Raw genomic sequence first — 24,479 nt, forward strand, 5'->3', positions numbered from 1 at the left:
AGTGTGTGCAAATGTAATAAGTTATGGAGATAAGGCAATAAATAGGCCATAGTGCAAAATAATTACAATTAGTATTAACACTGGAATGATAGATGTGCAAGAGATGATGTGCAAATAGAGATACTGGGGTGCAAATGAGCAAAATAAATAACAATATGGGGATGAGGTAGTTGGGTGGGCTAATTTCAGATGGGCTGTGTACAGGTGCAGTGATCGGTAAGGTGCTCTGACAACTGATGCTTAAAGTTAGTGAGGGAGATAAGTGTCTCCAGCTTCAGAGATTTTTGCAATTTGTTCCAGTCATTGGCAACAGAGAACTGGAAGGAATTGCGGCCAAAGGAGGTGTTGGCTTTGGGAATGACCAGTGAGATATACCTGCTGGAGCGCAGACTACGGGTGGGTGTTGCTATGGTGACCAATGAGCTAAGATAAGGCGGGGATTTGCCTAGCAGTGATTTATAGATGGCCTGGAGCCAGTGGGTTTGGCGACGAATATGTAGTGAGGACCAGCCAACAAGAGCGTACAGGTCACAGTGGTGGGTATTATATGGGGCTTTGGAGACAAAACGGATGGCACTGTGATAGACTACATCCAATTAGCTGAGTAGAGTGTTGGAGGCTATTTTGTAAATGACATCGCCGAAGTCAAGGATCGGTAGGATATTCAGTTTTACGAGGGCATGTTTGGCAGCATGAGTGAAGGAGGCTTTGTTGCGAAATAGGAAACCAATTCTAGATTTAACTTTGGATTGGAGATTCTTAATGTGAGTCTGGAAGGAGAGTTTACAGTCTAATGTTAATGTTAATGAACATGGATTAGTGACGTACTAGTGGCAGACATGACAAAATGTTTACAATCCAATTTTACTTCAAAGTTAACTGTAATATAGAATAAGTAATTATATTAACCCATATTTTAATATGGACATCGTATGGTAAGCAACGGTCATCACACTGGATTAATTATATACTAAAAACATATCAAGCTCATTTAGATCTTCCTGTGTGTGTATCATGACCGTAAACACATCTTGCTTTGACAATTTAACATTTCCTAAACAGCACCAACGTTGGGCTACTGCAACCTCTGCAACCTCACTCTACCCGTGATATCAAAGTCATTTTTAGAATGATTTGTAGCTATCGTTTCTGTCGGAGCATTAGAGAGCATCCGACTCAGTTTCCCTCCCAGAAAACACGCGGTACAGTTAAGTGGAATCTATTCGGTAAGAAAATTCAGGCGGAAACAGAAGGGTGGGTGTCTTGACCACGTTTTGCGAATGACGGCTCACTTGACCGCAGTCTTTAAGAAGACACATTAGTTAAATAGTTCAACAACTACAGAGTTTGTGCCACTGTTTTTAAAATACTACTTACTGGTGTTAATCAGCTCTCCAGTCTCCTCTTCTTCCTCCAATGTGACAGTAATCTCCCCCTCCTCCTTCACTCCAAAAACTGCCTCCTCCTCCTTCACTCTGAAACCTTCTTCCTCTTCTTTCACTGTAACTTCTTCCTCTTCTTTCACGGTAACAGCTTCACCCTCTACTTCTGTTTTAACTGTGACAGCCTCCTCTTCCTCCTCTTCTTTCACTGTAACGTCTTTCTCTGTCCAGCAGACCTCCTCTTCTTTAGGAGGAGGAGAGTAGCTTAGTGAGCACATGGTTGGGGATGTTATCTAGCTAGTTAGCATTAGCCTAGTGTTACTTAGCCAGATAGCTAATAACGTAAATGTGAAATCAAATGGAGTAACTGGTAAATACACAGACAGTGTGTTTAAAACACTGATGTTAATATACACAAAAATGGTCTAAAGAGCTTCAATATTTTGGTTTTATGTTGGCTAGCAAGCTACCAAGGCGGCTGAGTTGTTGTTTTTGTAAAAGCGTCCCGTCCCGTCCACTAGAATATACGTCACGCAAGAATCATCACCTGAAAGACTCACATCGCCATCTGCTGACTGGAGTGGGAAGAAGCATCACCTGAAAGACTCAGTAGCTTTCCATTTAAGTTGTCAATGCCAGGAGGTTTGTCATTATTGATCGATAACAATACTTTTCCCACCTCTCCCACACTAACTTTACAAAATTCAAACTTTCAATGTTTTTCTTTCATTATTTGTTTTTTTATGCATGAATACGATGGCTCACTGTTCCTTGTTGGCATTTCCTGCCTAAGTTTGCCCACTTTGCCAATTAAGTAATCATTAAAATAATTGGCAACATCAAATGGTTTTGTGATGAATAAGCCATCTGATTCGATGAAAGGTGGAGTTGAATGTCATTCTACCCATATTTCAGTTAAAGTGCTCCAAATCTGTTTTCCATCATTCTTTATATAATTGATCTTGGCTTCATAATACAGTTTCTTCTTCTTTTTGTTGAGTTTAGTCACATAATCTCTCAATTTGCAGTAAGACAGCCAGACTTATTAGCCACTCCTTTTGCCCCGTCTCTTTCAACCGTACAGTTTTTCAATTCCTCATCAATCCACGCAGCCTTAACAGTTCTAAGTCTCCTGAGTGGCGCAGTGGTCTAAGAAACACAATGATCCACGGTGCAAGTATCATTATCCCACAGAAAATATGGTTGTTTTAAATGATCCGGAATTTGAGTGGTTGGTTATGCTTATAAACATGTTCAGGAGTGGGGAATTGCATTGAATCAGGCTATTCGTTTCAGTGCAGTTGCGTTCTTCCCCATAACCTATAGCCTAAACCGAACCCTTACAACTAAATATTGCAGTTTTTGAAACTGCTGTAAAAGTGCAGTAACGGCAGTCGACTGTGGTATTTTGGACGCAGTAATTGCAGTTATACTGCTCTCTGATTGCATTTTTTTTTCTGTAAGGGAACCCGAACACGTCCCAGCCTATTTTGATCATAGATCAAGAATGAACAATTCGGCTAGCTTATATTTATTCTGGATTTGACCATTTATAGCCCGACTTCTAGGATCTTTTGACTTCTCCCCGCGGCTGTTTGTTATGTTTCCGATTGGGATAAATGTAGTCATATGAATACGTTCAGAATGTTGTCCTGTTAATTTGAAAAGACTAACCATTGTGATTAATGATATGTACTATCTTCTGCTTTTTATGAATAAACATGAATCGGTAAAAAAAAAAAAAATTGTTTCCAGGTTCCGAATTTGTCCTTTGAATGTTCCTTTGTTTTTCATAAATGACTACTGCTTTATACCCGAAGACGTTTTTAAAGTTCCCCCGAGGCTTATTCCTTGTAAAGATCGGGCTATGCATATTGAGTATAATACAAACAGATGTCTAGACCAGAAGGAGGGAATGATGTGAGGCGAAAACGCACTATAGGCAAGTCTCTGTCTCCAGACAAATAGTGCGCATGTATTGTGACGTGGCGTGAGTTGTTTAGGCTAACCTTTTGTTTGTTCATGTTGATCAATTCCCCGTTGTATCATCACCGGTAAATGTTCACCGTTAATTTCTGTCTTTTATCATCTACAAGGTTTATTTACGATTCATTTGTGTTAACGCAATTCAAACTGCTATACTTGATGAACAACTTTTGTTTTATTTCATACCATTTACGAGTTTTGTCAATTTCTTAATTGTTGTGTACAAAACAAAAATCAACCAGCATTTACATATTTATTTTTCAGCTACATTACTCTCATCATTGACATCAATTTTAATCAGCAATGACAAGAGAGAAACAAGAAGAAACCCGCACACTGCTCCTGATAGAATCACTGCTCTTTATTATCTTTACGTATCCGCCTCGAGGCCTTCGTCAGAGCTTCTGTGAGTGTTTTGAATTTACACATTTATGTAGACGTTGCTCCACCCACATCCGTTCAATGCATTTTTTTTTACATTTTAGTCATTTTAGCAGACGCTCTTATCCAGAGCGACTTACAGATGGTGATTACATTATTTATTTTTTATACTGGCCCCCCGTGGGAATCGAACACACAACCCTGGCGTTGCAAACGCCATGCTCTATCAACTGAGCTACATCCCTGCCGGCCATTCCCTCCCCTACCCTGGACGACGCTGGGCCAATTGTGCGCCGCCCATGAGTCTCCCGGTCGCGGCCGGCTGCGACAGAGCCTGGATTCGAACCAGGATCTCTAGTGGCACAGTTAGACCACTGCACCACTGCGCCACCCAATGCATCCAATGGGGTTGAAGTCGAGGGAAAATAAACAAGTAAATATAAGTATTCTACTGAAGTGTGTACATAAAACGTATTAAAACACGTCTGTAAAACAACAACGAGCACATCGACCTATCAAGTTAGTTTTCATAACTCATTGGGTGCAGTGCAAGAAGAAACATCAGAGTAGTCTGAACTGGCCGCATTAGGACACGTTCTCATTTACAACATAACATGCATGGACATTTCGGCATTTAGACCTTTAGGGAATAATGTCTGGAGGGTGAAAATCCCAAAACATGCTCTTTTACTCAAGAGTTCTTTATATCGCCTCGTTTGTCTGATATCTTGACTTTCTCTTTGACACTAAATCTAAAAAGGTAGAAATTTGATGTTTTTGGTCATTATAATGTCACTTGATAATCCCTGTCGTTTCTTCCGGTTGAACTTTTATGTTCACGAATTCTCTGGTTTGAGAGAACGAGAGGTTTTACCTACATCCCACAGCCCACATGGACATTTAATCATGGAGATGACATGGGTGGAGGAGCACCTAACAATGCCATTTATTTGGAATCGTTTTCCTTTCCGTGGGTGGCATATCGTTGCACTGTGCGCAGCCTCTGCATTTATAGCTGCCGTTCGGAAGAGGCCGTAAACGAGCCTGGCTCATTTTGGCAGTTGGCATCGACCAACATGTCGCGTAAATTGCGACCTCTCCTTTGTACAATAAGCTGGCAGAGCTGGGTCCGATGATAAAACATGCCAGTGTTTCTTGACAGCAGCCTCTGCCCGCTAGATTATACGTCACAATGGCAGCATTGCCTGAAAGACCCACATCGCCACCTGCTGACTGCAGTTAGTAATAACGTCAGGTCAAATCTTTATTTTATTTTCAAACAAAACGTTTGTTTTTCATGCATTTTATTAAAATAAATAAAATATATGTAAAAGTACAAAGAGAATCATGTGTTGATCATTACAGATTTTTAATGAGTGAGTATTTTAAACATAAGGTTACAACAATATCAAGATATGCAGTTGGGTCTATACTGCGCCTACATTGTGTAACGATACATCATGTAGATGTACAGTATCAGTCAATGTATGGACACACCTACTCATTCAAGGGTTTTTCTTTATTTTTACTATTTTATACATTGTTGAATAATGGTGAAGACATCAACAATATGAAAAAACACATATCGAATCATGTAGTAACCAAAAAGTGTTAAACAAATCAATATATCTTTTATATTTACATTCTTCAAAATGGCCACCCTTTGCCTTGATGACAGCTTGGCATTCTCTCAACCAGCTTCATGAGGAATTATTTTCCAACAGTCTTGAAGGAGTTCCCACATATGCTGAGCACTTGTTGGCTTTGTTTCCTTCACTCTGCGGTCCAACTCATCCCAAACCATCTCAATAGAGGTTCAGGTCGAGTGATTGTGGAGGCCAGGTCATCTGATGCAGCACTCCATTACTCTACTTCAGTACGGAAAACACTGGAAAGTCAATACACAAGACACATTCAGAGTCTCTACGGCCTACTGATCCACCATGTATTGGACCTACATCTGTCCTATGTCCTACTGTTCAGCCTACATCTGTCCTATGTCCTACTGTTCAGCCTACATCTGTCCTATGTCCTACTGTTCAGCCTACATCTGTCCTATGTCCCACTGTTCAGCAGCCTACATCCTTATCTCCTGTGTGCGTCCTCTCATGTCTTCTCATGTGACCTAACCAGGCAAAACTCTTTTCACATTGGGAGCAGTGGTACGGCTTCTCCCCTGTGTGTATTCTCTCATGCTGTTTCAGGTGACTTAACTGGGTAAAACTCTTTCCACACCGGGAGCAGTGATGAGGCTTCTCTCCTGTGTGTATTCTCTCATGTATTTTCAGGTACCCTAACCAGGCAAAACTCTTTTCACATTGGGAGCAGTGGTAGCACTTCTCCCATGTGTGTATTCTCTCATGCACTTTCAGGTGTCCTAACTGGGTAAAACTCTTTCCACACTGGGAGCAGTGATGAGGCTTATCTCCTGTGTGTATTCTCTCATGTATTTTTAGGCTCCCTAACTGGGTAAAACTCTTTCTACACTGGGAGCATTGGAAAGGCTTCTCCCCTGTGTGTATTGTCTCATGTCGTTTCAGGTCCCCTAACTGGTTAAAACCCTTTCCACACTGGGAGCAGTGATGAGGCTTCTCCCCTGTGTGTATTGTCTCATGTCGTTTGAGGTCCCCTAACTGGTTAAAACCCTTTCCACAGTGGGAGCAGTGATGAGGCTTTTCCCCTGTGTGTATTCTCCCATGCACTTTCAGGTGTCCTAACTGGGTAAAACTCTTTCCACACTGGGAGCAGTGATGAGGCTTTTCCCCTGTGTGTATCCTCTCATGTATTTTCAGGCTCGCTAACAAGGAAAAACTATTTCCACACTGGGAGCATTGGAAAGGCTTCTCCCCTGTGTGTATTCTCTCATGTCGTTTCAGGTCCCCTAACTGATTAAAACCTTTTCCACAGTGGTTGCAGTGGAATCGTCTTGCTGGTTTGGACGTCTCTGGTTCCTCTGAATCTGGTCTTTCTCCTGCCAAAGACAGAGCGTTTATTTAAACAGAGACCTGAATGAAACCTCCACAACTCTGCATATTGGTTATTGATTTGGACACGTTAAAACTGTGTTTTGACATTGGGCTATCCCACCTTGCAAAATGTTGTTGAAAAGAAGACTATGCTCGAGGTCCAATCTATGTTCGGTTTTGGTTGAAAGTGAAAGTTGAAGAGATTTCTCAGGTCGTTGTTTCAACGACTTGAAAACAACTTAATTCAACGTACTTGCAGCCAATAAACATTGACGCAGCGTCTATGAACAATTTTATTAACAATCTTACATCACTCCAGTATTCCTTGACAATATTCAAGTGCTAATTGTCTTTATTCCACTACTGAAGAAGCATGACTCAAATCACCTACTCATATTTCAAACATCCAGCCTGACAAAATATACATTTGTAATTATTCCATGCCTCCCTATTGGAAATTAATTATTGCCAATACATACAGTGGGGAAAAAAATATTTAGTCAGCCACCAATTGTGCAAGTTCTCCCACTTAAAAAGATGAGAGAGGCCTGTAATTATAAATAGGTACACGTCAACTATGACAGACAAAATTAGAAAAAAATCCAGAAAATCACATTGTAGGATTTTTAATGAATTTATTTGCAAATTATGGTGGAAAATAAGTATTTGGTCACCTACAAACAAGCAAGATTTCTGGCTCTCACAGACCATGAAGGTCGAGAGCCGCACTGCTTCTTGACACAATGCTGGCTTAACCCGGAAGCCAGCAGCACCAATGTGTCGGAGGAAACACCGTACTGTTGCGCCCGGCCTGCCACAGGAGTAGCTAGAGCGCGCTGGGACAAGGACAAACCCGGGCCGGCCAAACCCTCCCCTGAGCCGGACGACGCTGGGCCAACTGGGCGCCGCATCATGGGTCATCCCGGTTCACGGCCGGCTGGGATCGAACCGGGATCAGTAGTGACGCCTTAGAACGCTGCATGCTTTTGAGCACTACTGAAAAAGTACTATTTACATGTGAAAGACGAAATGCTGCATTTACTACAGGCCTATTGTTTACCTTTGTGTTGGGGACACTTTGATATCTTGATACTATGCAGCTGTTTAAAGGGCAAAATCCACAGATGAAACAATAACAAAACGGTCGACCCTGCCTCTGTTTTGGTAAACAGCTGAGGGATGGGAGAAATGTAATGTAAGATGAATAGACAGAGCTATGGATGCAAGGACTGACCATCCATGATATCAACATTATTGTTTTAAACATGTTATGAGGCTATATAGTGTTTGTTTACATTTACAATGTTTACAAACATTGGAGAAAAACAAGCTTACATTTTGGGTTCTCATGGAGTGTAACAGTTGAACTCATGAGGCATTTAGAAGTTATATTCTTCAAGAATCAATGGATGGATGGATGATAATAGTAGAGAGAGTGATTTATTTCAGCTTTTATTTCTTTCATCACATTCCCAGTGGGTCAGAAGTTTATATACACTCAATTAGTTTTTTGGTAGCATTGCCTTTAAAATGGTTTAACTTGGGTCAAACGTTTCGGGTAGCCTTCCACAAGCTTCCCACAATAAGTTGGGTGAATTTTGGCCCATTCCTCATGACAGAGCTGGTGTAACTGAGTCAGGTTTGTAGGCCTCCTTGCTCGCAAACGCTTTTTCAGTTCTGCCCACACATTTTCTATAGGATTGAGGTCAGGGCTTTGTGATGGCCACTCCAATACCTTGATTTTGTTGTCCTTAAGCCATTTTGCAACAACTTTGGAAGTATGCTTGGGGTCATTGTCCATTTGGAAGAACCATTTGTGACCAAGCTTTAACTTCCTTACTGATGTCTTGAGATGTTGCTTCAATATATCCACATAATTTTCCTTCCTCATGATACCATCTGTTTTGTGAAGTGCACCAGTCCCTCCTGCAGCAAAGCACCCCCACAGCATGATGCTGCCACCCCCGTGTTTCACGGTTGGGATGGTGTTCTTCGGCTTGCAGGCTCCCCCATTTTCCTCCAAACATAACGATGGTCATTATGGCCAAACAGTTCTGTTTTTTGTTTTATCAGACCAGAGGACATTTCTCCAAAAAGTAAGATTTTTGTCCCCACGTGCAGTTGCAAACCGTAGTCTGGCTTTTTTATGGCGGTTTTGGAGCAGAGGCTTCTTCCTTGCTGAGCGGCCTTTCAGGTTATGTCGATATAGGACTAGTTTTACTGTGGATATAGATACTTTTGTACCTGTTTCCTCCAGCATCTTCACAAGGTCCTTTGTTGTTGTTCTGGGATTGATTTGCACTTTTCGCACTAAAGTACGTTAATCTCTAGGAGATAAAAAGCGTCTCCTTCCTGAGCGGTATGACGGCTGCGTGGTCCCATGGTGTTTATACTTGTGTACTATTTTTTATACAGATGAACGTGGTACCATCAGCCATTTGGAAATTGCTCCCAAGGATGAACCAGACTTGTGGAGGTCTACCATTTATTTTCTGAGGTCTTGGCTGATTTCTTTTCATTTTCCCATGATGTCAAGCAAAGAGGCACTTAGTTTGAAGGTAGGCCTTGAAATACATCCATAGGTACATCTCCAAATTGACACAAATTATGTCAATTAGCCTATTAGAAGCTTCTAAAGCCATGACATCATTTTCTGGAATTTTCCAAGCTGTTTAAAGGCACAGTCAACTTAGTGCATGTAAACTTCTGACCCACTGGAATTGTGATACAAATGAATTATAGGTGAAATAATCTGTCTGTAAACAATTGTTGGAAAAATGACTTGTGTCATGTACAAAGTAGATGTCCTAACCGACTTGCCAAAACTATAGTTTGTTAACAAGAAATGTGTGGAGTGGTTGAAAAACAAGTTTTAATGACTCCAACCTAAGTGTATTTAAACTTCTGACTTCAACTGTATATATATTGTGATGTCACGAGAGGCTGTGTCCTGGAGGGACGTTACATCCCCCTGCGGTGGCTGCAAACCCAGACAGCTATGGCGCCATCTGCTGGTATGGTCGGGAACTCCAACCCTCTATGGCCAATCTTCCCACGCAGCTGAAAGAGATCAGGAGCTGATGAGCTGGAGGTTTGTTGAAGGGAGGAGACACACTGAGGGAGTGTGTGTGGGTGGTGAAGAAACACAGTCTCCAACCTGGGCTCTCTGGAGGACAAGAGTGCTGCACGACCACTTCCATGAGGAATATAAGGATTTGGAGATACTTACCTTTGGGAAATACTCACCTTTGGATATATGCACCTGTGGAAATACGTGAGAGACATTTGGAAGGACATTTTGCTGGGTTGGCCACTAGCTGCAACGTGGACTACAGTAAGGCTGGGGAAAAGTTACCTGAGCGAGTGAGAATTATGATTTTGGATGTGGAAGAGACATCCCTGAACTGTTAACCCTTAAAGAGCCACAAGAGAACAGAATTTTGTTATATTTTAGTTAATTTCCCAAGACCTATAATAAAATCCTTGTTTTGTTTGAACCTTGTCTCCTTGCACTACTTGAGCAATCCCGCTGAAAGCTGTGTAGCCTCTCGTGACGTCACAGATGGTGGAGAATACGGGAAGCTCAAGCGTTAATAGTGCATGTCAGAGGAGGATACCGAAGGTTTGATCACCCAGTTTTCCAAGTTGGCCGTAGGCTCCCCGCCGACTGAAATGGAGGACATATTGAAAGCCCTTGTTGCTGGCCAGCAAGCCCAGATGCAAGCAAACGTGGCTCTCTTGGAGGAGCAAAAGAAAGCCAACCTTCTGAAGGCAGAGGAATTGCAGTTGCAGAGACAGAGGGTTGTCCAAAATACCCGCCCAATAAAGGCAAGTGACTTTATATCTAAGATGGGAGCTACCGATGACATTGAGGCATACCTGCATGCATTTGAGGCCACGGCCACTAGGGAAGCCTGGCCCAAGCAACAGTGGGTTGGTCTGTTAGCCCCCTTTCTAACCGGGGAATCGCTGAATGCTGTCCGGGACCTGGGCCCTGACCAGGTTACTGACTATGATGCCCTGAAGTCTGAGATCCTCAGCAGATATGGACTCACAAAGTTTGGTATGGCCCAGCGCTTTCACAGCTGGACCTTCCAACCAGACCAACCTCCTCGGGCGCAGATGCATGAACTTGTCCGAATCGCAAGGAAATGGCTGGATCCGCAGAGGAATACAGCAGCGGCGGTGGTGGAGGCCGTTGTGGTGGATCGTTACCTACGCGCCCTGCCTTATGAGGCAAAACGGGTCATCAGTCAACAGGCCTTGACCACGGCTGATCTGACCGTGGAAGCTGTGGAAAAGTACCAGGCCACAGCGGAGATGCTGAATGCTTCCCGAAAAGACCCCAGGAGTGCGGCCCCACCACAAATGGGAAGAACCCGTCCAAAGGACCCCAAGGTCTCGAACCCAGCCACGTCAGGACTTATCCCGGCTCCAGGGGGAGCCAGAAACCAGGCGGGTCCAAGAAGAGTACACCAGGAGGGGGAAACTCGACAGTGTTACCGGTGTGGGGAGATGGGACATATCTCCTGGCAGTGTGGGAAACCAGCCGATGAACCTATGCCCACTGCGGAGTCCTCCAGCTCAGCACCCACACACCGTTTTGCCTCGCTCTTGGGAGTCGTAGATGGCGGCCCAGATCGACCCCCCACCTGCCCGGTAACTGTGAATCACCATGATGTGGAGGCCTTACTGGATTCTGGTAGCCGGGCCACCCTGGTGCGTAAGGATTTGGTGGGCCCAACGTGTCTGACCCCGGGGAAAGTCCTCCCAGTTTCCTGTGTCCATGGAGACACCAGAGAATACCCCATTACTGAACTTACAATGACCAGCACACGGGGAACCATACACACGACGGCGGGGGTGGTTGATTCCCTCCCCGTCCCTGTCCTAATTGGACGAGACTGCCCAGCCTTTTACCCACTCTGGAGAGAGTCTCAGGAGAGGATAACCCGAGTACCTCGGAAACGGAGAGGCAAGACTCATCCTGGGAAGGCTCCGGTGCAATCCTCCGAATTACTCACTCCCGCCCGGGCTCTGATAGGGATGGCAGGTGCCCAGACCGACACAGAGACGGAGCTACAGAATCTGGACAAAGAACTGTCTGGTCTGAAGGGGACCGCTGAGAGGTATCGTTTGTTAAAGCAACAGTTAGACATGAAGACAGAAGAGTTAGATATCCTCCAGGCTAAACTCCAACAGAGCTCCTTCCATAAGCAACAGGAGGAGCTGGAGATGCTGCGCAGGACCATCGAGGAGTGTGAGGAGACCCTGCGCAGTAGTAAGGAGGTCCAGAAGAAGGCAGAGGAGAAGTACAAGGTGTTGGAGAACAAGATGAAGAATGCGGAGGCAGAGAGAGAGAAGGAACTGAAAGCTGCTCAACAGAAGCTAAACTCTGCTAAAACCAAGGCTGATGCGTTCAGTAAGAAACTCAAGGAGAGACAACAGGAGGCTGAGTCCCTGGTCCTAGAGTTGGAGGAGTTGAAGAGAGAGCAGGCTGGCAAGCACCACGGCAATGCGGACGCCCTCTCCCGGCGTGATGCCTTCTTCGCTGCCTTTACCCCGACGAGGACGTCGGTCCCGAGGAGGGGGATGTGTGATGTCACGAGAGGCTGTGTCCTGGAGGGACGTTACATCCCCCTGCGGTGGCTGCAAACCCAGACAGCTATGGCGCCATCTGCTGGTATGGTCGGGAACTCCAACCCTCTATGGCCAATCTTCCCACGCAGCTGAAAGAGATCAGGAGCTGATGAGCTGGAGGTTTGTTGAAGGGAGGAGACACACTGAGGGAGTGTGTGTGGGTGGTGAAGAAACACAGTCTCCAACCTGGGCTCTCTGGAGGACAAGAGTGCTGCACGACCACTTCCATGAGGAATATAAGGATTTGGAGATACTTACCTTTGGGAAATACTCACCTTTGGATATATGCACCTGTGGAAATACGTGAGAGACATTTGGAAGGACATTTTGCTGGGTTGGCCACTAGCTGCAACGTGGACTACAGTAAGGCTGGGGAAAAGTTACCTGAGCGAGTGAGAATTATGATTTTGGATGTGGAAGAGACATCCCTGAACTGTTAACCCTTAAAGAGCCACAAGAGAACAGAATTTTGTTATATTTTAGTTAATTTCCCAAGACCTATAATAAAATCCTTGTTTTGTTTGAACCTTGTCTCCTTGCACTACTTGAGCAATCCCGCTGAAAGCTGTGTAGCCTCTCGTGACGTCACAATATACATATATATATATATATATATATATATATATATATATATATATATATATATATATACACACACACACTACCGGGCAAACATTTTAGAACATTTTCATATACAGTACCAGTCAAAAGTTTTAGAACACCTACTCATTCAAGGTTTTTCTTTATTTTTACTATTTTCTACATTGTAGAATAATAGTGAAGACATCAAAACTATGAAATAACATATATGGAATCATGTATTAACCAAAAAAGTGTTAAATCAAAATATATTTGAGATTCTTCAAAGTAGCCACCCTTTGCCTTGATGACAGCTTTGCACACTCTTGGCATTCTTTCAACAGGTATTTCAATGCATTTCAATTAACAGGTGTGCCTTCTTAAAAGTTCATTTGTGGAATTTCTTTCCTTCTTAATGCGTTTCAGCCAATCAGTTGTGTTGTGACAAGGTAAGGGGGGATATACAGAAGATAGCCCTATTTAGTAAAATACCAAGTCCATACTATGGCAAGAACAGCTCAAATAAGCAAAGAGAAATGACAAGTCCATCATTACTTTAAGACATGAAGGTCAGTCAATACGGAACATTTCAACAACTTAAAGGAAAATAGAATAATCAGAACAGTTGTCAGTCCAAAACAACAGTCAGAACAAAGCCTCTGTATTCTCTCATGTCATCTCAGGTCCTCTAACACTACACAGCCCATTCAAATCAGAAAAGCTTGATGATGAGTTGGTTAACTGAATAAGTTGTGCTCTACGGCCTACTGATCCAACATGTATTGGACCTACATCTGTCCTATGTCCTACTGTTCAGTATCCTACTTCTGTCCTAAGTCCTACTGTTCAGTATCCTACATCTGTCCTATGTCCTACTGTTCAGTATCCTACATCTGTCCTATGTCCCACTGTTCAGCCTACATCTGTCCTATGTCCTACTGTTCAGTATCCTACATCTGTCCTATGTCCTACTGTTCAGTATCCTACATCTGTCCTATGTCCTACTGTTCAGTATCCTACATCTGTCCTATGTCCTACTGTTCAGTATCCTACATCTGTCCTATGTCCTACTGTTCACCAGCCTACATCTGTCCTATGTCCTACTGTTCAGTATCCTACATCTGTCCTATGTCCTACTGTTCAGTATCCTACATCTGTCCTATGTCCTACTGTTCAGTATCCTACATCTGTCCTATGTCCTACTGTTCAGTATCCTGCATCTGTCCTATGTCCTACTGTTCAGTATCCTACATCTGTCCTATGTCCTACTGTTCAGCCTACATCTGTCCTATGTCCTACTTTTCAGTATCCTACATCTGTCCTATGTCCCACTGTTCAGCAGCCTACATCTGTCCTATGTCCTACTGTTCCGTATCCTACATCTGTCCTATGTCCTACTGTTCAGTATCCTACATCTGTCCTATGTCCTACTGTTCAGTATCCTACATCTGTCCTATGTCCTACTGTTCAGCATCCTAAATCTGTCCTATGTCCTACTGTTCACCAGCATACATCCTTATGTCCTGTGTGTATTCTCATGTCTTCTCAGGTGACCTAACTGGTAAAAACTATTTCCACACTGGGAGCAGTAATGAGGCTTCTCTCCTGTATGCGTCCTCTCATGTCTTCTCAGGTTAGCTAACCAGGCAAAACTCTTTTCACATTGGGAGCAGTGGTAGGGCTTCTCCCCTGTGTGTATTCTCTCATGCTCTTTCAGTTGTCCTTTCAGGTTAAAACTCTTTCCACACTGGGAGCAGTGATGAGGCTTCTCTCCTGTGTGTATTCTCTCATGTATTTTCAGGCTCGCTAACTGGGTAAAACTCTTTCCACACTGGGAGCATTGGAAAGGCTTCTCCCCTGTGTGTATTCTCTCATGCTCTTTCAGGTATTCTTTCCGGTTAAAACTCTTTCCACACTGGGAGCAGTGATGAGGCTTTTCCACTGTGTGTATTATCTCATGCACTTTCAGGTGTCCTAACTGGGAAAAAATACTTCCACACTGGGAGCATTGGAAAGGCTTCTCCCCTGTGTGTATTCTCTCATGCCCTTTCAGGTGTTCTTTCCGGTTAAAACCCTTTCCACACTGGGAGCAGTGATAAGGCTTTTCCCCTGTGTGTATTCTCACATGCACTTTCAGGTGTCCTAACTGGGTAAAACTCTTTCCACACTGGGAGCAGTGATGAGGCTTATCTCCTGTGTGTGTCCTCTCATGTCTTTTCAGGTTCGCTATCAAGGAAAAACTCTTTCCACACTGGGAGCATTGGAAAGGCTTCTCACCTGTGTGTATTCTCTCATGTTGTTTCAGGACCCTTAACTGATTAAAACCTTTTCCACAGTGGGAGCAGTGGAATCGTCTTGCTGGTTTGGACGTCTCTGCTTCCTCTGAGTCTGGTCTTTCTCCTGCCAAAGACAGAGCGTTTATTTAAACAGAGACCTGAATGAAACCTCCACAACGTCTTGCTAGGAGGTTTAATCCAAATCAGATCCCTCAATAACCCGAGGCCAGTTTACAAAAAAAATTCACATTTAAAATAATCTTGGCAGGGTTGATTGGTTGGGTTACTTTCTAAATGTAATCCGTTACAGTTGCTAGTTACAGTGGGGAAAAAAAGTATTTAGTCAGCCACCAATTGTGCAAGTTCTCCCACTTAAAAAGATGAGAGAGGCCTGTGATTTTCATCATAGGTACACGTCAGCTATGACAGACAAAATGAGAAAATCCAGAAAATCACATTGTAGGATTATTAATGAATTTATTTGCAAATTATGGTGGAAAATAAGTATTTGGTCAATTACAAAAGTTTCTCAATACATTGTTATATACCCTTTGTTGGCAATGACACAGGTCAAACGTTTTCTGTAAGTCTTCACAAGGTTTTAACACACTGTTGCTGGTATTTTGGCCCATTCCTCCATGCAGATCTCCTCTAGAGCAGTGATGTTTTGGGGCTGTCGCTGGGCAACACAGACTTTCAACTCCCTCCAAAGATTTTCTATGGGGTTGAGATCTGGAGACTGGCTAGGCCACTCCAGGACCTTGAAATGCTTCTTACGAAGCCACTCCTTCGTTGCCCGGGCGGTGTGTTTGGGATCATTGTCATGCTGAAAGACCCAGCCACGTTTCATCTTCAATGCCCTTGCTGATGGAAGGAGGTTTTCACTCTTTGGATGCAATTCAGCATTCTTTGTCCTCCAAACACGACGACTTGAGTTTTTACCAAAAAGTTATATTTTGGTTTCATCTGACCATATGACATTCTCCCAATCCTCTTCTGGATCATCCAAATGCACTCTAGCAAACTTCAGACGGGCCTGGACATGTACTGGCTTAAGCAGGGGGACACGTCTGGCACAGCAGGATTTGAGTCCCTGGCGGTGTAGTGTGTTACTGATGGTAGGCTTTGTTACTTTGGTCCAAGCTCTCTGCAGGTCATTCACTAGGTCCCCCCGTGTGGTTCTGGGATTTTTGCTCACTGTTCTTGTGATCATTTTGACCCCACGGGGTGAGATCTTGCATGGAGCCCCAGATCAAGGGAGATTATCAGTGGTCTTGTATGTCTTCCATTTCCTAATAATTGCTCCCACAGTTGATTTCTTCAAACCAAGCTGCTTACCTATTGCAGATTCAGTCTTCCCAGCCTGGTGCAGGTCTACAATTTAGTTTCTGGTGTCCTTTGACATCTCTTTGGTCTTGGCCATAGTGGAGTTTGTAGTGTGACTGTTTGAGGTTGTGGACAGGTGTCTTTTATACTGATAACAAGTTCAAACAGGTGCCATTAATACAGGTAACGAGTGGAGGACAGAGGAGCCTCTTAAAGAAGAAGTTACAGGTCTGTGAGAGCCAGAAATCTTGCTTGTTTGTAGGTGACCAAATACTTATTTTCCACAATAATATGCAAATAAATTCATTAAAAATCCTACAATGTGATTTTCTGGAGAAAGAAAAATCTAAATTTGTCTGTCATAGTTGACGTGTAACTATGATGAAAATTACAGGCCTCTCTCATCTTTTTAAGTGGGAGAACTTGCACAATTGGTGGCTGACTAAATACTTTTCCCCCCACGGTACCTGTCAAACAGTGTAATCAGTAAAGTAATATTCCATTCCGTCAGCAGACTATATGATCTATAATATCAACAGCCGCACTGAAGTCTAACAAAACAGCCCCCACAATCTTTTTAACATCAATTTCTCTCAGCCAATCATCAGTCATTTGTGTAAGTGCTGTGCTTGTTGAATGCCCTTCCCTATAAGTGTGCTGAAAAGTCTGTTGTCAATTTTCTTACTGTAAAATAGCATTTTATCTGGCCAAACACAACTTTCCCCAAAACGTTACTAAGGGTTGGTAACAGGCTGATTGGTCGGCTATTTGAGCCAGTAAAGGGGGCTTTGCTATTCTTTGGTAGCGGAATGACTTTTGCTTCCCTCCAGGCCTGAGGGGGCACACTTCTAGTAGGCTTAGATTGAAGATATGGCAAATAGGAGTGGAAATATTTATTAGACCTAATGGATAAATAGACTAGTCAGTATAGGATCCATTTATTAGACCTAATGGATAAATAGACTAGTCAGTATAGGATACATTTATTAGACCTAATGGATAAATAGACTAGTCAGTATAGGATACATTTATTAGACCTAATGGATAAATAGACTAGTCAGTATAGGATACATTTATTAGACCTAATGGATAAATAGACTAGTATAGGATACATTTATTAGACCTAATTGATAAATAGACTAGTCAGTATAGGATCCATTTATTAGACCTAATGGATAAATAGACTAGTCAGTATAGGATCCATTTATTAGACCTAATGGATAAATAGACTAGTCAGTATAGGATACATTTATTAGACCTAATGGATAAATAGACTGGTCAGTATAGGATACATTTATTAGACCTAATGGATAAATAGACTAGTCAGTATAGGATCCATTTATTAGACCTAATGGATAAATAGACTAGTATAGGATCCATTTATTAGACCTAAAGGATAAATAGACTAGTCAGTATAGGATCCATTTATTAGACCTAATGGATAAATAGACTAGTCAGTATAGGATCCATTTATTAGACCTAATGGATAAATAGACTAGTATAGGATCCATTTATTAGACCTAATGGATAAATTGACTAGTCAGTATAGGATCCATTTATTAGACCTAATGGATAAATAGACTAGTCAGTATAGGATACATTTATTAGACCTAATGGATAAATAGACTAGTATAGGATACACTTTAAATGTACATTATTGTTATTTGATAGGCTACTAGACCTAAAGAGGCATTCTGCAGTTCAAACAACAAAAAAGGTGTCACCCTGCCACTGTTTTGGTATACAGCTGAGGGATGGGGTCAAACATTAAATACACTACATGACCCAAATGATGTGGCCACCTGCTCATCGAAAAATATCATTCCAAAATCATGGGCGTTAATATGGAGTTGGTCCCTCCTTTGCTGCTATAACAGCCTCCACTCTTCTGGGAAGGCTTTCCACTGGATGTTGAACATTGGTGTGGGGACTTGCATCCATTCAGCCACAATAGCATTAGTGAGGTCGGGCACTGATGTTGGGCGATTAGGCCTGGCTCGCAGTCGGCGTTCCAATTCATCCCAAAGGTGTTCGATGGGGTTGAGATCAGGGCTCTGTCCAGGCCAGTCAAGTTCTTCCACACCAATCTCAACAAATAATTTCTTCATGAACCTCGCTTTGTGCACAGGGGCATTGTCATACTGAAACAGGAAAGGGCCTTCCCCAAACTGTTGCCACAACGTTGGGAGCACAGAATCGTTTAGAATGTCATTGTACGCTGTAGCGTTAAGATTTCCCTTCACTGGAACTAAGGGGCCTAGCCCGAACCATGACAAACAGCCCCAGACCATTATTCCTCATCCACCAAACTTTACAGTTGGCACTACGGTAGCGTTCTCCTATAGCCACCTCCTATTTGTACTGGACTCCAAGTGCATCCTCAAATCAACCAATCACTCTAATCTTAATTCCAAGCCTTAGACGTCCACAGACTAACCCATCTTTCCCAGTATAATACAACTTTACTATTTCCTTCGGGCAATACATCCTTCACCACTGAACAAAAATATAAACGCAACATGCAACAATTTCAAAGATTTTACTGAGTTACAGTTCATATAAGGAAACCAGTCAGTACCTGGTGTGACCATTTGCCTCATGCAGCGTTACACCTTCACATAGAGTTGATCAGGCTGTTGATTGTGGCCTGTGGAATGTTTTCCCACTCGAGCTGTTGCATATTGGCGGAAACTGGAACACGCTGTCGTACACGTCATTACAGAGCATCCCAAACATGCTCAATGGGTGACATGTCTGGTGAATATGCAGGCCATGGAAAAAAACTGGGACAGTTTCAGCTTCCAGGAATTGAGTACAGATCCTTGCGACATGGGGCCGTGCATTATCCTGCTGAAACATGAGGTGATGGCGGTGGATGAATGGCACGACAATGGGCCTCAGGATCTCGTCACATTATGAATAGTATAGCACGGTAGTGTGATGTTATTGGTCCGTTTTTAAAGGCCAATTCCAGACCTGAATAGTATAGGGTGCTTCATTATTCGTCCCTTCCAGGGGAACTTTCAATTATTTAGAACAGCCATGGAGGGGTCTTGGTGTCTGGGAATAGTTGGTTATCAATGTAATACCATAACCATCCTTCACCACACTCTCTGGATTTACTCTGCTGGTTGTCCTGGTCACAGATACCAGTATATATTCATGTCAACTAACAGAACTCTGCTGGTTGTCCTGGTAACAGATACCAGTCTATCTTCATGTCAACTAACAGAACTCTGCTGGTTGTCCTGGTAACAGATACCAGTATATATTCATGTCAACTAACAGAACTCTGCTGGTTGTCCTGGTAACAGATACCAGTCTAACTTTGCTGGTTGTCCTGGTAACAGATACCAGTATATATTCATGTCAACTAACAGAACTCTGCTGGTTGTCCTGGTAACAGATACCAGTCTATCATCATGTCAACTAACAGAACTCTGCTGGTTGTCCTGGTAACAGATACCAGTATACATTCATGTCAACTAACAGAACTCTGCTGGTTGTCCTGGTAACAGATACCAGTATATATTCATGTCAACTAACAGAACTCTGCTGGTTGTCCTGGTAACAGATACCAGTCTATCTTCATGTCAACTAACAGAACTCTGCTGGTTGTCCTGGTAACAGATACCAGTATATATTCATGTCAACTAACAGAACTCTGCTGGTTGTCCTGGTAACAGATACCAGTGTATCTTCATGTCAACTAACAGAACTCTGCTGGTTGTCCTGGTAACAGATACCAGTGGGCAGATCTAGTTTATTTGTTCAAACTAAACTACAGCACTTACTTTGATGAGTCAAATCTGCTCCTTTCTTCTCTTCTCCTCCTCTCACAGTTCCACTCAGCCCCGTTGTTTTCCTGCAGTCCACCAGCCGCACAGACAACCTCTTCAGACCCAGCAGTAAGGTGCTACTGGGAGAGGTACGACACGGGGACTCTGGGAGGGTGGAAGGGCTAGCGTTGTCCTGGTAACCATATAGAGGGGACACAGACACATATCATTATGGATGCTGATGTCACTGTTGTCATAAAGTGCTTTACAGAAACCCAGCCCAGACCCCGATAGAGCAAGCTGTATGCTAGACCAGACCAAGCTGTACCATCTGGTGTTCTGATCTGGAGAGACTCTTCTCTGCCTCGTCAGCATCAGGATGTTGTTGAGGCTCCCCAGAGGATCCATGATAGTCACGTCTCTCTCCTGTATGAACGAGAACATCAAACAGATGGTAAACATATAGATATTGTAAAATGTAAAAAGCATGTCAAACATCCTTCCTCCAAATGAAGTTTCTATGTTGTTTTTGGGCTGTCCTGACGTGGAATCGCCCAATAATAATATTATAATAATATGCCATTTAGCAGACGCTTTTATCCAAAGCGACTTACAGTCATGTGTGCATTAATTTTTACGTATGGGTGGTCCCGGGGATCGAACACACTACCCTGGGCGTTACAAGCGCCGTGCTCTACCAATTGAGCTACAGAGGCCCACGATTTGATTGGTCCTCAACTCACAGCTCAGACACTTGATTCAGGATAAAGTGGAGTCAGCAGGTTTGGAGCTGAAGGATTTGTTGCCATAGAAACGTACAAGGCTAACAGGTAAGCAACCTTCAACGGTTATCCTGAGTTGAATTCAGAATTGACCAAAATCAGCTCACTAACTCCTCTATCCCACTACATAGAGTTAAACATGCTGTTCTGATGGGGTTGAATGGGGTTGATGACCGTTGAACTAAAGTTGTTGGGCATTTAGAAGTTATATTCATCAAGAATCATTGGCTACAACTCTCTCTTATGTGGACTTCTCCTCTGCTTTTAAACTCTTAGATGTGAAGTTCTGGATCCCAGTTACATTTTGTGTACAAAGCGCTCCGTGAATTTCATAGGGTCCCGTGCCTCATAGCGCCAGAAAGCCCCATCTGTCTGCTGTCTGTTTCCATTCTCTCAGCGGACCTGACATGAACTGTCAGGTTTCAGACCCCAACATTTGCATAGGTAGTCACGTGTCACATTTTCTGGCTATCCAGAAAAATGATCAATTATCTCTTCCTCTGAGCAAGTGAGACCAGCTTGGGAGACAGCTCCCAGTGTGGAAAGATATTTACCCGCTGACTTCACAAAATGACTTTCGATGTAAATGGAGTATAAAGTATCAATCATTTAAAAGTCAAAAAATGCATGCACCAATCACAGATTGCCCCTTTAACAATCCATACAGTACTGAACAACATATTCGAGTGCAGAACTTTTTTTAGACAAGTACTCACTGGTGGTAATCAGATATTCTGTCTCCTCTTTCACTCCCAGAACGTCTTCAACCTTCTCTTTTATTGAGATAGCCTCCTCTTCCTCCCCAAAAGGTTCGTCTTTCACTGTAACATCCTCTTCTTCTTTCACAATAACAGCCTCCTCTTCCTCCTTTTTTATTCTGAAATCATCTACCTCCTCTTCTTCCACTGTGACAGCCTCTATCCCCTCTTCCTCTTTCACTCCAAACGGATCTCTCTCTTCTTTCACTATAACATCCTTCTCTTCTTTCAATGTGATATCCTCCTCCTCTTCTTTCATTCTGAAAGCTTCTACCTCCTCTTCCAGTGTTACAGCCGTTATTCCCTCTTCCACTCCAACATGCTCCACTTCTTCTTTCACTGTGATAGCCTCCTCTTCCTCCTTTTTCATTCCGATAGCTTCTTCCTCTCCTTTCACTGTAACATCCTCCTCTTTTACGACAATGTTCATCCCCAGAGCTTCTTTCTCCATCCAGCAGACCTCCTCTTCTTTAGCAGGAGGAGAGTAGCTTAGTGAGTTCATGGTCGGGGATGTTAGCTAGCTAGCATTAGCTGGTTAGCATTAACGACTAGCCTAGTGCCGGGCTCAATATCAATCTTAACAAGCTAACACATTTAACATCTAGCAAATGACGTTAATGTTAAGAAGTTGATACGTAAACATAACTGTGTTTAAAACGCTGAGACTAATATACACAAGAATGAGCTTCAATGTTTCATTTTCATGTTGACTAGCAAGCTATCGAGGTGGATAAGTAGCCGTGTTGCTGTTCTTAGCATCCCGTCCACTAGATTATACGTCACGCAAGAAGCACCTGAATGACTCACATCGCCATCTGCTGACTGAATTGGGTAACGCAGTTTAACAAAAAAAGATTCTGTCAAACAACGTCATAACAAATCATTTCAAAGTAAGGATTTTCCTCACTTCTTATCGGAAGAAACCGGAAACATCCGGTTTTCATGGATACACAGTATCTTCTAGTTAGCTTCCTTATACAATTTTCTTCTATTCAGATTTTTTTAAATTTTTAAATTTTAGTCATTTACCAGACGCTCTTATCCAGGGCGACTTACAGGAGCCATTAGGGCAGGGTTTCCCAGATTCGGTGAGTCCATAAATTTTTCATACTGGCGCTTGTAACGCCAGGGTAGTGGGTTTGATTCCCGGGACCATCCATATGTACAATGTATGCATGCATGACTGTAAGTCGCTTTGGATAAAAGTGACTGCTAATTGCCTTATATTATTATTATTGATATACCTCTTTCCACACTGGGAGCAGTGGTAAGGCATCGTCCATGTGTGTGTTACCACATGGTCTTTCCCTAACTGGGTAAATATCTTTCCACACTGGGAACATTGATAACGTTTCTCTTAGGTGTGGATTCTTTCATGCTCTTTTAGTTGCCTTGACCAGGTCAATTTAAATCCACAGTGGGAGCAGTGGTAAAGCTTCACTCCAAAGTGTATTCTCTGATGTATTTTCAGAGTCCCTAACCGGGTAAAACACTTTACACACTGGGAGCATTGGAAAAGCTTCTCTCCTGAGTGTGTCCTCTCATGTGATTTTAGGCACCATGATGAGGAAAATCTCATTTCACATCGGCAGTAGTGGTTCCCTTGTGTATTATCTCATGTCTTTTCATGCTCCCTAACTCTGTAAAACTCTTTCCACACTGGGAACATTGAAAGGTTTTTCTCCTGTGTGTGTCCTATCATGCCTTTTCAGGTTCCCTAACTTGCTAAAACTATTTTTACACTGAGAGCATTGGAAAGGCTTCTTTCCTGTTTGTGTCCTCTCATGTGTTTTCAGGATCCCTTCCAAGGTAAAACCCTTTCCACACTGTGAGCATTGGAATGGCCGTTCTCCAGTGTGTATTCTCTTATGATCATTCAGATGCGATGACTGAATAAATTCCCTTTCCACACTGAGAGCATTGGAAAGGCTTCTCCCCTGTGTGTGTTCTCAAATGCGTTTTCAGGTTCCCTACCCAGGTAAAACCCTTTCCACACTGGGAACATTGGAATGGCTTTTCTCCTGTGGGTATTCTTTCATGCTCTTTCAGGTAACATACCCACTTAAAACTCTTTCCACAGTGGGAACACTGGTGTGGTCTCACTGGTTTGGGCATCTCTGGTTCCCCTGAAGGACTCTTACCGATGTGAGAGTGAGAGTCTGCCAAAGACAAACAGCGTATCTAGTTAAACAGAGACTAGGATCATATACATTTTTATATATTTTTTCATTTTGAGCTGTGAAACATTTTGCTATGTTGTGCACTTAATAAACACGACCCTGAATGAACCCTCCACGTGGTAAAACTGTCTTCCTCTGAGGTTTAATCCAAACTAGATCCCTCAATAACCTGAGGTCAGTGTTTTAGATTGTTTAATCCAGATCCAAATGATCCTTCGCTGTCTTTGATTCTGTCCCCTTCATCATTTTGAAAAGAAAATGAAAGCCAAGATTTCACCCAAATGTCATGAAATCAGACAGGGGTGGGGTTGTAATAATATAGCATATACTGTATGACGTGGCATCATAGAGATTTTCAGATTAGTCTGTGTAACTCTTTACATTTACATTTGAGTCATTCAGCAGACGCTCTTATCCAGAGCGACTTACAGGAGCCATTAGGGA

General features: G+C 42.9%; 2 protein-coding genes across 2 annotated transcripts in view; both read right to left on the reverse strand.

Moving 5' to 3' along the window:
• Window positions 1-6,645: 6,645 nt before the first annotated feature.
• On the reverse strand, window positions 6,646-22,357 carry LOC311118567 (uncharacterized protein; the record flags this gene model as incomplete). Its single annotated transcript, XM_084193356.1, has 6 exons — window positions 6,646-6,720; window positions 15,212-15,334; window positions 20,331-20,508; window positions 20,644-20,750; window positions 21,814-21,913; window positions 22,184-22,357. Coding segments are annotated over 6 exons (757 nt in total), but the record flags the coding sequence as incomplete, so codon positions are not given.
• A 965-nt stretch (window positions 22,358-23,322) lies between these two features.
• Window positions 23,323-24,479, reverse strand: part of LOC311118564 (uncharacterized protein) — a gene marked incomplete at both ends in the record, with an annotated part of 158,705 nt that continues 157,548 nt past the window's right edge. Inside the window, 2 exons of the mRNA XM_084193354.1 lie at window positions 23,323-23,331; window positions 23,914-24,014. Of these exons, the coding sequence (XP_084049480.1) occupies window positions 23,323-23,331; window positions 23,914-24,014 (110 nt within the window). The remainder of the gene's footprint in view (window positions 23,332-23,913; window positions 24,015-24,479) is intronic.

Source organism: Coregonus lavaretus (genome assembly GCF_964263955.1).
Source record: "Coregonus lavaretus genome assembly, contig: HAP1_SCAFFOLD_299, whole genome shotgun sequence".
NCBI classification, from domain to species: Eukaryota; Metazoa; Chordata; class Actinopteri; order Salmoniformes; family Salmonidae; genus Coregonus; species Coregonus lavaretus.